The sequence below is a fragment of the Phaenicophaeus curvirostris genome, unplaced genomic scaffold, assembly GCF_032191515.1.
Source record: "Phaenicophaeus curvirostris isolate KB17595 unplaced genomic scaffold, BPBGC_Pcur_1.0 scaffold_516, whole genome shotgun sequence".
In the NCBI taxonomy this organism is placed as follows: domain Eukaryota; kingdom Metazoa; phylum Chordata; class Aves; order Cuculiformes; family Cuculidae; genus Phaenicophaeus; species Phaenicophaeus curvirostris.
The window spans coordinates 1-17,341 of record NW_027207080.1 but is presented as its reverse complement, the minus strand read 5'-3'; the positions used below and the strand labels follow the sequence as shown (position 1 = coordinate 17,341).

Genomic DNA, 17,341 nt, shown 5'->3' with positions numbered 1-17,341 from the left:
GCCACTAAACGGCTCCTGTGGCCACCAAATGGCACGCATGGGCTACGAAATGGCACCCAAGGGCCACTAAACGGCACCCTGGGCCACTAAACGGCACCCTGGGGCCACCAAATGGCACCCCGGGGCCACCAAACGGCTCCTAAAGGCCACTAAATTGCACCCAAGGGCCACTAAACGGCACCCAAGGGCCACCAAACGGCACCTCAGGGCCACCAAACGGCTCCTAAAGGCCACAAAATGGCACCCAAGGGCCACCAAATGGATCCCAGGGGCACTAAACGGCACCCTGGGCCACCAAATGGCACCCATGGGCCAGTAAATGGCTCCTAAAGGCCACCAAATAGCACCCAAGGGCAACCAAACGGCTCCTAAAGGCCACTAAATTGCACCCAAGGGCCACTAAACGGCACCCTGGGCCACCAAATGGCACCCAAGGGCCACCAAACGGCTCCTAAAGGCCACCAAATGGCACCCAAGGGCCACCAAATGGCACCTCAGGGCCACCAAACGGCTCCTAAAGGCCACAAAATGGCACCCAAGGGCCACCAAATGGATCCCAGGGGCACTAAACGGCACCCTGGGCCACCAAATGGCACCCCGGGGCCACCAAACGGCTCCTAAAGGCCACTAAATTGCACCCAAGGGCCACTAAACGGCACCCAAGGGCCACCAAACGGCACCTCAGGGCCACCAAATGGCTCCTAAAGGCCACAAAATGGCACCCAAGGGCCACCAAATGGATCCCAGGGGCACTAAACGGCACCTGTGGCCACCAAATGGCACCCATGGGCTACCAAATGCCACCCAAGGGCCAGTAAATGGCTCCTAAAGGCCACCAAATAGCACCCAAGGGCCACCAAACGGCTCCTAAAGGCCACTAAATTGCACCCAAGGGCCACTAAACGGCTCCTGTGGCCACCAAATGGCACGCATGGGCTACCAAATGGCACCCAAGGGCCACTAAACGGCACCCTGGGCCACCAAATGGCACCCAAGGGCCACCAAACGGCTCCTAAAGGCCACAAAATGGCACCCAAGGGCTACCAAATGGCACCCAAGGGCCACCAAATGGCACCCAAGGGCCACCAAACAGCACCCTGGGCCACCAAATGGCACCCATGGGCTACCAAATGGCACCCAAGGGCCACTAAACGGCTCCTAAGGGCCACCAAATGGCACCCAAGGGCCACCAAACGGCACCCTGGGCCGCCAAATGGCACCCAAGGGCCACCAAATGGCTCCTAAAAGCCACAAAATGGCACCCTGGGGCCACCAAACGGCACCCAAGGGCCACTAAACGGCACCTGTGGCCACCAAACGGCACCCAGGAGCCACTAAACGGCACCCAAGGGCCACTAAACGGCACCCAAGGGCCACCAAACGGCACCTGTGGCCACAAAATGGCACCCCAGGGCCACTAAACGGCACCTGTGGCCACCAAATGGCACCCAGGGGCCACCAAATAGAACCCAAGGGCCACCAAATGGCACCCTGGGGCCACCAAACGGCACCCCGGGGCCACCAAACGGCTCCTAAAGGCCACAAAACGGCACCCAAGGGCTACCAAATGGCACCCAAGGGCCACCAAATGGCACCCAAGGGCCACCAAATGGCACCCTGGGCCACTAAACAGCACCCTGGGCCACCAAATGGCACCCATGGGCCACTAAACGGCACCTGTGGCCACCAAATGGCACCCATGGGCCACCAAACGGCACCCAAGGGCCACTAAACGGCACCCAAGGGCCACCAAACGGCACCCAAGGGCCACCAAACGGCACCCCGGGGGCACTAAACGGCACCCAAGGGCCACCAAACGGCACCCAAGGGCCACCAAACGGCACCCAAGGGCCACCAAACGGCTCCTAAAGGCCACCAAACGGCACCCAAGGGCCACCAAACGGCTCCTAAAGGCCACCAAATGGCACCCAAGGGCCACCAAATGGCACCCAAGGGCCACCAAACGGCACCCCAGGGCCACTAAACGGCTCCTAAAGGCCACCAAATGGCACCCTGGGGCCACCAAACGGCACCCAAGGGCCACTAAACAGCACCTGTGGCCACAAAATGGCACCCATGGGCTACCAAATGGCACCCAAGGGCCACTAAACAGCTCCTAAAGGCCACAAAATGGCACCCAAGGGCCACCAAACGGCTCCTAAAGGCCACTAAATTGCACCCAAGGGCCACTAAACGGCTCCTGTGGCCACCAAATGGCACGTGTGGGCCACCAAATGGCACCCAAGGGCCACTAAACGGCACCCTGGGCCACCAAATGGCACCCAAGGGCCACCAAACGGCTCCTAAAGGCCACAAAATGGCACCCAAGGGCCACCAAATGGCACCCAAGGGCCACCAAACGGAACCTGTGGCCACTAAATTGCACCCAAGAACCACTAAATGGCACCTGTGGCCACCAAACGGCACCCCAGGGCCACCAAATGGCACCCAGGAGCCACTAAACGGCACCCAAGGGACATCAAATGGCACCCCAGGGGCACGAAATGGCACCCCAGGGCCACTAAACGGCACCTGTGGCCACCAAATGGCACCCAGGGGCCACCAAACGGCACCCCGGGGCCACCAAACGGCACCCCAGGGCCACCAAATAGAACCCTGGGGCCACCAAACGGCACCTGTGGCCACCAAACGGCACCCCGGGGCCACCAAACGGCTCCTAAAGGCCACAAAACGGCACCCAAGGGCCACCAAATGGATCCCAGGGGCACTAAACGGCACCCTGGGCCACCAAATGGCACCCAAGGGCCACCAGGGGTCACCTAATGGCCAAGACGGATGACCAGGAGTCAACCAATGGCCACCAGGGGTCACCAAGGGCCACCAGAAGCCACCCAATAGCCAAGACGGATGACCAGGAGTCAACCAATGACCAACATCAATGGCCAAGAGGCACCTAATGGCCACCAGGGGTCACCAAGGGCCACCAGTAGCCACCCAGTGGCCAAGACGGATGACCAGGAGTCAACCAATGGCCACCAGGGGTCACCGAGGGCCACCAGTAGCCACCCAGTGGCCAAGATGGATGCCCAGGAGTCAACCAATGGCCACCAGGGGTCACCAAGGGCCACCAGGGGTCACCCAGTGGCCAAGATGGATGCCCAGGAGTCAACCAACGGCCACCAAGGGTCACCAATGGCCACCAGGGGTCACCGAGGGCCACCAGAAGCCACCCAATGGCCAAGATGGATGACCAGGAGTCAACCAACGGCCACCAGGAGTCAATCAAGAGCCACCAAACGACCAAGAAAGCCGGTGGCCACCCAGAGGAGGTTGGTAGCCCAGGAGAGACCCCCCTCACCTTCTCGACGTTGGTCCAGAACTGCTTGACCTCCTTGGCAATGGCGGCGGCCACGCGGCGCAGCTTGGCCTGCTCCTCCCGCTTGGCCCGCTCCTCCTTCTGCCGCTGCTCCTCGTGGTGCCGCATCACCATCCGCACCACCTGCGGGGGACACGGGCCACCGGGGGCCACCGGGGGGCCACCAGGGGGCCACCAGGGCCTTCAGCACCCACAAACCCCTCGGAGATGCCACCAGAGCTCCTCCGGGTGGTTTAACCTCTTCCAAACCCCTCGGAGATGCCACCACTTGTGGTTTAACCTCCTCCAAACCCCTTGGAGATGCCACCAGAGCTTCTCCGGGTGGTTTAACCTCTTCCAAGCCCCTCCCAGATGCCACCAGAGCTTCTTCTTGTGGTTTAACCTCCTCCAAACCCCTCGGAGCTGCCACCACTTGTGGTTTAACCTCCTCCAAACCCCTCTCAGATGCCACCAGAGCTTCTCCTTGTGGTTTAACCTCCTCCAAACCCCTTCGAGATGCCACCAGAGCTTCTCCTGGTGGTTTAACCTCTTCCAAACCCCTTCGAGATGCCACCAGAGCTTCTCCTGGTGGTTTAACCTCTTCCAAACCCCTCTCAGATGCCACCACTCATGGTTTAACCTCTTCCAAACCCCTCCTAGATGCTACCAGAGCTTCTCCTAGTGCTTTAATCTCTTCCAAACCCCTTGGAGCTGCCACCAGAGCTTCTCCTGGAGAAAAAGTCTCTCTCAAACCCTTCCCAGACGCCACCAGAGCTTCTCCTGGTGGTTTAACCTCTTCCAAACCCCTCTCAGATGCCACCACTTGTGCTTTAACCTCTTCCAAACCCCTCTGAGATGCCACCAGGGTTTCTCCTAGTGCTTTAACCTCTTCCAAACCCCTCGGAGATGCCACCAGAGCTTCTCCTGGTGGTTTAACCTCTTCCAAACCCCTCGGAGATGCCACCAAAGCTTCTCCTGGTGGTTTAACCTCTTCTAAACCCCTCCCAGATGCCACCACTTGTGGTTTAACCTCTTCCAAACCCCTTGGAGATGCCACCAGAGCCTCTCCTGAAGGAAAAATCTCTCTCAAACTCTTCCCAGATGCCACCAGAGCTTCTCCTGGAGGAAAAGTCTCTCCCAAACCCCTCAGAGATGCCACCAGAGCTTCTCCTCATGGTCTAACCTCCCCCAAACCCCTCGGAGCTGCTACCACTCATGGTTTAACCTCCTCCAAACCCCTCGGAGATACCACCAGAGCTTCTCCTGGTGGTTTAACCTCCTCCAAACCCCTCGGAGCTGCCACCCGCGCCTCCCCCCGCCCCGGGGAGGCCCCGGGAGGTCCCACCTTGCGGGCGACTCCCCTCTTCCAGCGCCGCTCCTGGGCGAAGTCCGCGGCCAACCACTGCATCTCCTCGCACAGATAGTCCCAGTGGACCTTGGGCCGCGCCGGCTCGGGGACCTTGGGCAAGCGGCGAAGAGACCAGAAGCCCTCGCGCTTCATCTCGGCCACCCGGTGCTCCACCTCGGCCTCCTGCGGCGCAAGGACACGCGTCAAACGCCGCTGGTGGCCACCGAACGGCACCCAGGGGCCACCAAACGGCACCCAACGTCGCTCAGGACCATCTAATGGCCACCAAACGGCACCCAGGGGCCACCAAACGGCACCCAACGTCACTCACGACCACCCAAAGGCCACCAAGCATCACTCAGTGGCCACCAGGCATCACCCAGCGGCCACCACGGGTCACTCGTGGCCACCAAACATCACCCAACATCACTCAGGACCATCTAATGGCCACCAAACGGCACCCAAGGGCCACCAAACGGCACCCAGGGGCCACCACAGGTTACTTGTGGCCACCAAACGGCACCCAAGGGCCACCAAACGGCACCCAACGTCGCTCAGGACCATCTAATGGCCACCAAACGGCACCCAAGGGCCACCAAACAGCACCCAGTGGCCACCACAGGTTACTTGTGGCCACCAAATGGCCACCAAACGGCACCCAACGTCGCTCAGGACCATCTAATGGCCACCAAACGGCACCCAGGGGCCACCAAACGGCACCCAACGTTGCTCAGGACCATCTAATGGCCACCAAACGGCACCCAAGGGCCACCAAAGGGCACCCAATGTCGCTCAGGACCACCCAAAGGCCACCAAGCATCACTCAGTGGCCACCAAGCATCACCCAGTGGCCACCACGGGTCACTCGTGGCCACCAAACGGCACCCAACGTCACTCAGGACCATCTAATGGCCACCAAACGGCACCCAAGGGCCACCAAACAGCACCCAGTGGCCACCACAGGTTACTTGTGGCCACCAAATGGCCACCAAACAGCACCCAACGTCGCTCAGGACCATCTAATGGCCACCAAACGGCACCCAAGGGCCACCAAACGGCACCCAGTGGCCACCACAGGTTACTTGTGGCCACCAAATGGCCACCAAACGGCACCCAACGTCACTCAAGACCATCTAATGGCCACCAAACGGCACCCAAGGGCCACCAAACGGCACCCAACGTCGCTCAGGACCATCTAATGGCCACCAAACGGCACCCAAGGGCCACCAAACGGCACCCAACGTCACTCACGACCACCCAAAGGCCACCAAGCATCACTCAGTGGCCACCAGGCATCACCCAGCGGCCACCACGGGTCACTCGTGGCCACCAAACATCACCCAACATCACTCAGGACCATCTAATGGCCACCAAACGGCACCCAAGGGCCACCAAACGGCACCCAGGGGCCACCACAGGTTACTTGTGGCCACCAAACGGCACCCAACGTCACTCACGACCACCCAAAGGCCACCAAGCATCACTCAGTGGCCACCAAGCATCACCCAGCGGCCACCATGGGTCACTTATGGCCACCAACCATCACCCAGTGGCCACCAACCATCACTCATGGCCACCAACCATCACCCAGTGGCCACCAGAGGTCACTCATGGCCACTAATCACCACCTAGTGGCCACCCGGCGGCCACTATGGGGCTAAGCCCCCCATAGAGATTCTCCAGCGGCCGCTATGAGGCTCAGCCCCGCCCCCAAACCCCCTCCCGCCACCCCCCGAGATTCTCTAGTGGCCGCTATGAGGCTCAGCCCCCCCCCAAACCCCCTCCCGCCACCCCCCGAGATTCTCCAGCGGCCACTATGGGGCTGAGCCCCCCCCCAAACCCCCTCCCGCACCCCCCTGAGATTCTCCAGCAGCCGCTATGGGGCTGAGCCCCCCCCCAAACCCCCTCCGAGATTCTCCAGTGGCCGCTATGGGGCTGAGCCCCCCACAGAGATTCTCCAGCGGCCGCTATGAGGCTCAGCCCCTCCCCAGACCCCCTCCCACACCCCCCGAGATTCTCCAGCGGCCGCTATGGGGCTCAGCCTCCCCCCCAAACCCCCTCCAAGATTCTCCAGCGGCCGCTATGGGGCTCAGCCCCCCCCCCAAACCCCCTCTGAGATTCTCCCGCGGCCACTATGGGGCTCAGCCTCCCCCCCAAACCCCCTCTGAGATTCTCCAGCGGCCGCTACGGGGCTCAGCCTCCCCCCCAAACCCCCTCTGAGACTCTCCAGCGGCCGCTACGGGGCTCAGCCTCCCCCCGAAACCCCCTCTGAGATTCTCCAGCGGCCGCTACGGGGCTCAGCCTCCCCCCCAAACCCCCTCTGAGATTCTCCAGCGGCCGCTACGGGGCTGAGCGCCGCCCCCGGGGGGGTCCTTACGTGCTTGGCCTGCTCGGCGATCTCGGCGTGGGTCTTGTCCCAGAGGCTGGGGGGCTCCGGGGGGCCGGGGGGGCCATCGGGGCGGGGGGGGCCGGCGGGGGACGAGGCCGGGGGGGAGACGCTGCCCGGGGAGCCCGAGGAGGCCGGCGACACTGGGCTGCTGCCCGTCATTCTGCTCGCGGGGAGCTGGGGGGGGTCAAAAGGTGGTTTGGGGGCGTCAGGAAGGCGTTTGGGGGGGTCAGGAGGGGTTTGGGGGGGACATAGGGGAGTCAGAAGGGGTTTGGGGGGGACAGGAAGGGGTTTGGGGGCATCAGGAGGGGTTTGGGGGGGACATAGGGGAGTCAGAAGGAGTTTGGGGGGGACAGGAAGGGGTTTGGGGGTGTCAGGAGGGGTTTGGGGGGGACACAGGGGGGTCAAAAGGTGGTTTGGGGGCGTCAGGAGGGGTTTGGGGGGGTCAGGAGGGGTTTGGGGGGGTCAGGAGGGGGTTTGGGGGGGTCAGGAGGGGTTTGGGGGGGACATAGGGGAGTCAGAAGGAGTTTGGGGGGGACAGGAAGGGGTTTGGGGGGGACATAGGGGAGTCAGAAGAAGTTTGGGGGGTCTGGAAGGGGTTTGGGGGGGACAGGAAGGGGTTTGGGGGGGACATAGGAGAGTCAGAAGGAGTTTGGGGGGGACAGGAAGGGGTTTGGGGGGGACATAGGAGAGTCAGAAGGAGTTTGGGGGGGACAGGAAGGGGTTTGGGGGCATCAGGAGGGGTTTGGGGGGGATGCAGGAGGGTTAGAAGGAGTTTGGCAGGGACAGGAAGGGGTTTGGGGGGGACAGGAGGGGTTTGGGGGGGACAGGAGGGGAGTCAGAAGGAGTTTGGGGGGGACAGGAAGGGGTTTGGGGGGGACATAGGGGAGTCAGAAGAAGTTTGGGGGGACAGGAAGGGGTTTGGGGGCATCAGGAGGGGTTTGGGGGGGACATAGGGGAGTCAGAAAGAGTTTGAGGGGACAGGAAGGGATTTGGGGGGGACACAGGGGGATCAGAAGGAGTTTAGGGGGGACAGGAAGGGGTTTGAGGGGGACACAGGGGGGTCAAAAGGTGGTTTGGGGGCGTCAGGAGGAGTTTGGGGGGGTCAGGAAGGGGTTAGGGGGGGACATAGGGGAGTCAGAAGGAGTTTGGGGGGGACAGGAAGGGGTTTGGGGGCGTCAGGAGTGGTTTGAGGGGGACACAGGGGGGTCAAAAGGTGGTTTGGGGGCGTCAGGAGGAGTTTGGGGGGGTCAGGAAGGGGTTAGGGGGGGACATAGGGGAGTCAGAAGGAGTTTGGGGGGGACAGGAAGGGGTTTGGGGGCGTCAGGAGGGGTTTGAGGGGGACACAGGGGGGTCAAAAGGTGGTTTGGGGGCATCAGGAAGGCGTTTGGGGGGGTCAGGAGGGGTTTGGGGGGGACATAGGGGAGTCAGAAGGGGTTTGGGGGGGACAGGAAGGGGTTTGGGGGGGACATAGGGGAGTCAGAAGGAGTTTGGGGGGACAGGAAGGGGTTTGGGGGCGTCAGGAGGAGTTTGGGGGGGACACAGGGGGGTCAAAAGGTGGTTTGGGGGCATCAGGAAGGGGTTTGGGGGGGTCAGGAGGGGTTTGGGGGGGACATAGGGGAGTCAGAAGGAGTTTGGGGGGGACAGGAAGGGGTTTGGGGGGGTCAGGAGGGGTTTGGGGGGACATAGGGGAGTCAGAAGAAGTTTGGGGGAACAGGAAGGGGTTTGGGGGCATCAGGAGGGGTTTGGGGGGGGACATAGGGGAGTCAGAAAGAGTTTGAGGGGACAGGAAGGGATTTGGGGGGGACACAGGGGGATCAGAAGGAGTTTAGGGGGGACAGGAAGGGGTTTGAGGGGGACACAGGGGGGTCAAAAGGTGGTTTGGGGGCGTCAGGAGGAGTTTGGGGGGGTCAGGAAGGGGTTAGGGGGGGACATAGGGGAGTCAGAAGGAGTTTGGGGGGGACAGGAAGGGGTTTGGGGGCGTCAGGAGTGGTTTGAGGGGGACACAGGGGGGTCAAAAGGTGGTTTGGGGGCGTCAGGAGGGGTTTGGGGGGGTCAGGAGGGGTTTGGGGGGGACATAGGGGAGTCAGAAGGAGTTTGGGGGGGACAGGAAGGGGTTTGGGGGGGTCAGGAGGGGTTTGGGGGGGACATAGGGGAGTCAGAAGAAGTTTGGGGGGGACAGGAAGGGGTTTGGGGGCGTCAGGAGGGGTTTGGGGGGGACACAGGGGGGTCAAAAGGTGGTTTGGGGGCGTCAGGAGGGGTTTGGGGGGGTCAGGAGGGGTTTGGGGGGGACATAGGGGAGTCAGAAGGGGTTTGGGGGGGACAGGAAGGGGTTTGGGGGGGTCAGGAGGGGTTTGGGGGGGACATAGGGGAGTCAGAAGGAGTTTGGGGGGGACAGGAAGGGGTTTGGGGGGGACACAGGGGAGTCAGAAGGAGTTTGGGGGGGACAGGAAGGGGTTTGGGGGGGACACAGGGGAGTCAGAAGGAGTTTGGGGGGGACAGGAAGGGGTTTGGGGGGGACACAGGGGAGTCAGAAGGAGTTTGGGGGGGACAGGAAGGGGTTTGGGGGGGACACAGGGGAGTCAGAAGGAGTTGAGGGGGGACAGGAAGGGGTTTGGGGGGGTCAGGAGGGGTTTTGGGGGGGACACAGGAGGGTTACCAGGAGTTTGGGGGGGATAGAAAGGGGTTTGGGGGGGATACAGGGGGGTCAGAAGGAGTTTGGGGGGGACAGAAAGGGGTCTGGGGGGGACACAGGGGGGTCAGAAGGAGTTTGGGGGGACAGGAAGGGGTTTGGGGGTGTCAAGAGGGGGTTTGGGGGGTGTCAAGAGGGGGTTTCAGAGGAACACAGGAAGGTCAGAAAGAGTTTGTGGGGGAACAGGAAGGGGTTTCAGAGGGTCAAGAGGGGTTTGGGGGTGTCAAGAGGGGGTTTGGGGGGGTCAGGAGGGGGTTTGGGGGTGTCAAGAGGGGGTTTGGGGGTGTCAAGAGGGGGTCAGAAGGAGTTTGGGGGGGACAGGAAGGGATTTGGGGGGGACACAGGGGGATCAGAAGGAGTTTGGGGGGACAGGAAGGGGTCTGGGGGGGCTAGGTCTGGTTTTGGGGGGTCAAGAGGGGCCTTGGGGGGGACACAGGGGGGTCAGAAGGAGTTTTGGGGTAACAGGAAGGGGTTTGGGGGGGACACGGGGGGCTTTGGGGGGGGGTTAGGACTGGTTTGGGGGGGTCCAGAGGGGGTTTGGGGGTGTCGGGAAGGGGTTTGGGGGGGTTAGGGCTGGTTTGGGGGTGTCCGGAAGGGCTTTGGAGGGGGTCAGGAGGGGTTTGGGGGGGGTTAGGACTGGCTTGGGGGGGTCCAGAGAGGTTTGGGGGTGTCGGGAAGGGGTTTGGGGGGGGTTAGGACTGGTTTGGGGGGGTCAAGAGGGGGTTTGGGGGGTCAGGAGGGGTTTGGGGGGACACAGGGGGCTCAGGAAGGGGTTTGGGGGGGTCAGGAAGGGATTTGGGGGGGTCTGGGGGGGACCAGAGATGGGGGACCCTTTGGGGTGCAGGAGTCCCTTTTTGGGGGGGCCCAGAGGCGGGGGGGGGTGTCCTTTTGGGGGTCCCAAAGGAGATGGGGGGGTCCCAAAGGAGGGGGGGGGTCATTTTGGGGGTCCCTCTTGGGGGCGGGATCCTTCTGGGGGTCCCAAAGGAAGAGGAGGGGGTCATTTTAGGGTTCCCTCTTGGGGGGGGGGTGTCCTTTTGGGGGTCCGAAAGGAGGGGGGGGGGGTGTCATTTTGGGGGTCCCAAAGGAGATGGGGGGGGGTTCATTTTGGGGGTCCCAAAGGAGATAAGGGGGGTCCTTTTGGGGGTCCCTCTTGGGGGGGGTCCTTTTGGGGGTCCCAAAGGAGATGGGGGGGGTCCTTTTGGGGGTCCCAAAGGAGATGGGGGGGGGTCCTTTTGGGGGTCCCAAAGGAGGGGGGGGGGGGGTCCTTTTGGGGGTCCCAAAGGAGACGGGGGGGGTCATTTTGGGGGTCCCAAAGGAGACGGGGGGGGGTCCCAAAGGAGATGGGGGGGGGGTCCTTTTGGGGGTCCCAAAGTGGGGGGGGCCCTTTTGGGGCTCCCAAGGTGGGGGGGGGGGTCCTTTTGGGGGTCCCAAAGGAGATGGAGGGGGTCATTTTGGGGGTCCCAAAGGAGATGGGGGGGTCCCAAAGGAGGGGGGGGTCCTTTTGGGGGTCCCTCTTGGAGGGGGATCCTTCTGGGGGTCCCAAAGGAAGAGGGGGGGGTCATTTTGGGGTTCCCTCTTGGGGGGCAGGTCCTTTTGGGGGTCCCTCTTAGGGGGGGGTCCTTTTGGGGGTCCCTCTTAGGGGGGGGTCCTTTTGGGGGTCCTAAAGGAGATGGGGGGGTGCCTTTTGGGGGTCCCAAAGGAGATGGGGGGGGTCCTTTTGGGGGTCCCAAAGGAGATGGGGGGGGGTGCCTTTTGGGGGTCCCAAGGTGGGGGGGGGTGTCGTTTTTGGGGGTCCCTCTCGGGGTGCCCCCCCCCTCACCTGCGTGCCGCGGGGCGGGTCGGGGGGAGCCGCGGGGGGGGGGTGTCGGCGGGGGGGGGTCCCCGGGGCCGCCCTCCTGCCCCAGGGGCTGCTGGGAAGGGGGGGCCTCATCCTGCCCCGAGCCCTCGGCCAGCTCCTGCGCGCCCGCGCCGCCCAGCCTGCGCCGCGCTGCGCCGCCTACGACCAGTATAGACCAGTACGGACCAGTACGGACCAGTACGGACCAGTACGGACCAGTACGGACCAGTATGGACCAGTACGGACCAGTACGGAGCAGTACATGCCCAGCATGGAGCCAGCGCGGTCCCAGGAGCCTCCCAGCGCCCCCTGGTGGCCCCAAAATGGCACCAAAATGGCCCCAGTACCCACCAGTGCTCCCAGTATGGCCCCAGTATGGCCCCACTAGGCTCCCAGTACCCACCAGTGCTCCCAGTATGGCCCCAGTAGGCTCCCAGTACCCACCAGTGCTCCCAGTATGGCCCCAGTAGGCTCCCAGTACCCACCAGTGCTCCCAGTATGGCCCCAGTAGGCTCCCAGTACCCACCAGTGCTCCCAGTATGGCCCCAGTAGGCTCCCAGTACCCACCAGTGCTCCCAGTATGACCCCAGTAGGCTCCCAGTACCCACCAGTGCTCCCAGTATGACCCCAGTAGGCTCCCAGTACCCACCAGTGCTCCCAGTATGACCCCAGTAGGCTCCCAGTACCCACCAGTGCTCCCAGTATGGCCCCAGTAGGCTCCCAGTACCCACCAGTGCTCCCAGTATGGCCCCAGTAGGCTCCCAGTACCCACCAGTGCTCCCAGTATGGCCCCAGTATGGCCCCAGTAGGCTCCCAGCACCCACCAGTGCTCCCAGTATGGCCCCAGTATGGCCCCAGTAGGCTCCCAGCACCCACCAGTGCTCCCAGTATGGCCCCAGTATGGCCCCAATAGGCTCCCAGCACCCACCAGTGCTCCCAGTATGGCCCCAGTATGGCCCCAGTAGGCTCCCAGTACCCACCAGTGCTCCCAGTATGGCCCCAGTATGGCCCCAGTAGGCTCCCAGCACCCACCAGTGCTCCCAGTATGGCCCCAGTAGGCTCCCAGTACTCACCAGTGCTCCCAGTATGGCTCCAGTAGGCTCCCAGTACCTACCAGTGCTCCCAGTACGACCCCACTAGGCTCCCAGTACCCACCAGTGCTCCCAGTATGACCCCAGTAGGCTCCCAGTACCCACCAGTGCTCCCAGTATGGCCCCAGTAGGCTCCCAGTACCCACCAGTGCTCCCAGTATGGTTCTAGTAGGCTCCCAGTACCCACCAGTGCTCCCAGTATGGCCCCAGTAGGCTCCCAGTACCCACCAGTGCTCCCAGTATGGTTCTAGTAGGCTCCCAGTACCCACCAGTGCTCCCAGTATGGCCCCAGTAGACTCCCAGTACCCACCAGTGCTCCCAGTATGACCCCACTAGGCTCCCAGTACCCACCAGTGCTCCCAGTATGGCCCCAGTAGGCTCCCAGTACCTACCAGTGCTCCCAGTATGACCCCACTAGGCTCCCAGTACCTACCAGTGCTCCCAGTATGGCCCCAGTAGGCTCCCAGTACCCACCAGTGCTCCCAGTATGACCCCACTAGGCTCCCAGTACCCACCAGTGCTCCCACTATGGCCCCAGTAGGCTCCCAGCACCCACCAGAGCTCCCAGTATGGCCCCAGTAGGCTCCCAGTACCCACCAGAGCTCCCAGTATGACCCCAGAATGGTCCCAGTACCCACCAGTGCTCCCAGTATGACCCCAGTATGGTCCCAGCACCCACCAGTGCTCCCAGTATGACCCCAGAATGGTCCCAGTACCCACCAGTGCTCCCAGTATGACCCCAGTATGGCCCCAGTACCCACCAGAGCTCCCAGTATGACCCCAGTATGGCCCCAGTACCCACCAGTGCTCCCAGTATGACCCCAGAATGGTCTCAGCACCCCCCAGTGCTCCCAGGAGGGTCCCAGTATGGCCCCAGCACCCACCAGGACTCCCAGTATGGTCCCCAGCACTCCCAGTTCCCCCCCCAGTGCTCCCAGTTGCCCCACCTGTGTGCGCGGGGCCCTCCTCCTCCTCCTCACACTCCACTTCCACGGTGTCGGTGACGCGGGGGGGGCTCCTGGGGGAGGAGAGGGGAGAGTGGGTGCCCGACCCGGGGGGGCTGAACCCCAAAACCAGGCGCTGAACCCCAAAAATAGGTCCCGAGATGCCAAAAAACACACTGAGACCCTCAAAAAAAGCCACAGAGGCCCCCAAAATGGGTGCTACCCCCCTAAAAGAGGTTGCTGAGCCCCCCCAAAGAGGATCCTGCGCACCCCAATGGGTGCTGGGACCCCAGAAGTGGGTGCTGGACCCCAAAAGTGGGTGCTGGGACCCCAAAAGTGGGTGCTGGGACCCCAAACAGTGGGTGCTGGGACCCCAAATTGATCCAGCACACCCCAGAAGTGGGTGCTGGACCCCAAAAAATGGGTTCTGGGCCCCCAAGGATGCAGCATCCCTCAAAAACTGGGTGCTACCCCCCCAAAAGAGGGTGCTAAGCCCCCCCAAAATGGATCCTGCGCGCTCCAGTGGGTGCTGGGCCCCCCCAAAAGTGGGTGTTGGGCTCCAAAATGGGTGCTGAGCCCCCCAAAATGGATCCCGCGCATCCCAGTGGGTGCTGAGCCCCCCAAAGAAATGGGTGCTGGACACCCCAGTGGCTGCTGAACCCTAAAAAGTAGGTGTTGGATCCAGCGCATCCTAAAAGAGGGTGCTGAGCCCCCCCAAAACGGACCCTGCGCACCCCAAGGGGTGCTGGGCCCCCCAAGAAATGGATGCTGAGCACCCCAATGGCTGCTGAACCCCAGAAACTGGGTGCTGGAACCCAAAAGGGATCTAAAAGTGGGTGCTGAGACCCCAAAAAGGGGTGCTGGACCCTAAAAAACTGAGGGCTGTGCCCCCAGCCCCGTAGAAACCCCCCACAGAGAAAGCTGAGCCCCACAGCCCCTGCCCCATAGAGACCCCTGAGCCCCACAGAGACCCCCACAGTGCCCCCCCTCACCCCAGAGACCCCCTGATCCTCTATTGACCCCATAGAGAACCCCCAGCCCCTGCCCCACAGAGACCCCTGAGCCCCACAGAGACCCCTGAGCCCCACAGAGACCCCTGAGCCCCACAGAGACCCCCACAGTGCCCCCCCTCACCCCAGAGACCCCCTGATCCTCTATTGACCCCATAGAGAACCCCCAGCCCCTGCCCCACAGAGACCCCTGAGCCCCACAGCCCCTGCCCCATAGAGATCCCTTCACCCCATAGAGCCCCCCCAGCCCCACAGCCCCTGCCCCATAGATACCCCTGAGCCCCATCGAGCCCCCACAGCCCCTGCCCCATAGAGACCCCTGAGCCCCATCGAGCCCCCCCAGCCCCTGCCCCATAGAGACACCCACACTGCCTCCAGTCACTCCAGAGACCCCCCAATCCCCTACTGACCCCACAGAGACTCCTGAGCCCCACAGCCCCTGCCCCACAGAGACCCCTGAGCCCCACAGCCCCTGCCCCAGAGAGATCCCTGAGCCCCAGAGAGATCCCTGAGCCGAGCCCCACAGAGACCCCTGAGCCCCAGACACCCCTGAGCCCCACAACCCCTGCCCCATAGAGACCCCTGAGCCCCACAGAGACCCCTGAGCCCCACAGAGACCCCTGAGCCCCACAGAGACCCCCACACCATTCTCTTCACCCCATAGAGCCCCCCTCGCCCCACAGAGACCCTCATGGAGATCCCCTCATGACCTTCTGAGCCCCATAGAGACCCCTGAACCCCACATCCTCTGCCCCACAGAGACCCCCACAGCGATCCCATCACCCCACACTGCCCCCCAGCCCCACAGAGACCCCTGAGCCCCACAGCCCCTGCCCCATAGAGACCCCCGAGCCCCACAGAGACCCCGGAGCCCCACAGGCCCTGCCCCACAGAGACCCCCGAGCCCCACAGGCCCTGCCCCATAGAGACCCCCCCTTGCCCCACAGAGACCCCCACATCGCCCCCCTCACCCCACAGAGACCCTGAACCCCCCTCGCCCCACAGCCCCCACAACCTCACAGACCCCATACAGATCCCCACACGGCCTCCTGAACCCCATAGAGACCCCTGAACCCCACATCCTCTGCCCCATAGATACCCCTGCAGCAATCCCACCACCCCACACTGTCCCCCAGCCCCACAGAGACCCCTGAGCCCCACAGCCCCTGCCCCATAGAGACCCCGGAGCCCCACAGAGACCCCGGAGCCCCACAGAGACCCTCATCCCACAGAACCCCCTCAGCCCTACAGCCCCTGCCCCAGAGACCCCCCACATCGCCCCCCTCACCCCACAGAGACCCTGAACCCCACAGCCCCCACAACCTCACAGACCCCATACAGATCCCCACACGGCCTCCTGAACCCCATAGAGACCCCTGAACCCCACATCCTCTGCCCCATAGAGACCCCCGCAGCAATCCCACCACCCCACACTGCCCCCCAGCCCCACAGAGACCCCTGAGCCCCACAGAGACCCCTGAGCCCCACAGCCCCTGCTCCATAGAGACCCCTGAGCCCCACAGAGACCCCCACAGCGCCCCCCCCACCCCAGAGACCCCCGAATCCCCTATTCACCCCATAGAGCCCCCCCAGCTCCACAGCCCTTGCCCCATAGAGACCCCTGAGCCCCACAGACACCCCTGAGCCCCACAGCCCCTGCCCCATAGAGACCCCTGAGCTCCACAGAGACCCCTGAGCCCCACAGCCACTGCCCCACAGAGACCCCCGAGCCCCACAGAGACCCCGGAGCCCCACAGAGACCCCGGAGCCCCACAGAGACCCCGGAGCCCCACAGAGACCCCCACACCACCCTCTTCACCCCATAGAGACCCCCTGTTCCCAGACCCATAGAGCCCCCCTCGCCCCACAGCCCCTGCCCCATAGAGACCCATAAGCCCCACAGCCCCTTCCCCACAGACACCCCTCGCCCCACAGCCCCCATAGAGATCCCCACACGGCCTCCTGAACCCCACAGAGACGCCTGAACCCCGCATCCTCTGCCCCACAGAGACCCCCACAGCGATCCCACCACCCCCCTCCCCCCTCACCTCAGCGGCCCCGGCGGGAGCGGCCGGAGGGACCCCGTGGAGGCGCCTCCCGCTCCGCCACCGCCGCCCTCAGCCCCGCCGCGGCGCCGCCGCCATCGCCCGCCGCAAAATGGCCCCCCCCGGCCCTCAACCCCCCCAACCCCGTCCCGACACCCCCCCCCCTCACCCCTCCCTCCCTCCCCGCCCCGGCTCCACGGGGGCTCACGGGAAATGGAGTCCGCCGACACCGAGCCCGGCGGCAAAATGGCGGCGGCGGCGAGGGGGGAGGAGGGGGAGGGGGGGGCGAGCCGCGCGCGCGGCCGGCGGGGAGGCGGGAACGCCAAATCTCGCGAGACTTCCTATCTCCGACACGGCGGGTCTCGCGAGATTTCCGTCCCCCGCCTCCCTTCCTTTCCCGCCCCCTCCGGAGGGATCTCGCGAGACTTCCTATCCCCGACACGTGAAATCTCGCGAGACTTCGCACCCCTCCCGCCTCCCCGCTCTCGCGAGATCTCGTATCCCAACGCGGGAAATCTCGCGAGATTTCGCCCCTCCCGCCTTCCCTCATTTCCCGCCCCTCGCGGAGATCTCGCGAGACCTCGTAGCCCGGACGCGGTAGATCTCGCGAGATTTCACACCCCCTCCTCGCTTCCCGCCCCCAGCGAGATCTCGCGAGACTTCGCCCCCACC

General features: G+C 63.7%; 1 protein-coding gene across 1 annotated transcript in view; it reads right to left on the bottom strand.

Annotated features, from left to right (window-relative positions):
* LOC138735169 (helicase SRCAP-like) overlaps positions 1-11,725 on the bottom strand; it is a gene marked incomplete at its 3' end in the record, with an annotated part of 45,903 nt that extends 34,178 nt beyond the window's left edge. Inside the window, exons 1-4 of the mRNA XM_069883073.1 lie at positions 11,562-11,725; positions 7,042-7,227; positions 4,662-4,847; positions 3,320-3,460 (exon numbers count right to left, since the gene is read on the bottom strand). Of these exons, the coding sequence (XP_069739174.1) occupies positions 3,320-3,460; positions 4,662-4,847; positions 7,042-7,227; positions 11,562-11,672 (624 nt within the window). The remainder of the gene's footprint in view (positions 1-3,319; positions 3,461-4,661; positions 4,848-7,041; positions 7,228-11,561) is intronic.
* Positions 11,726-17,341: the final 5,616 nt, after the last annotated feature.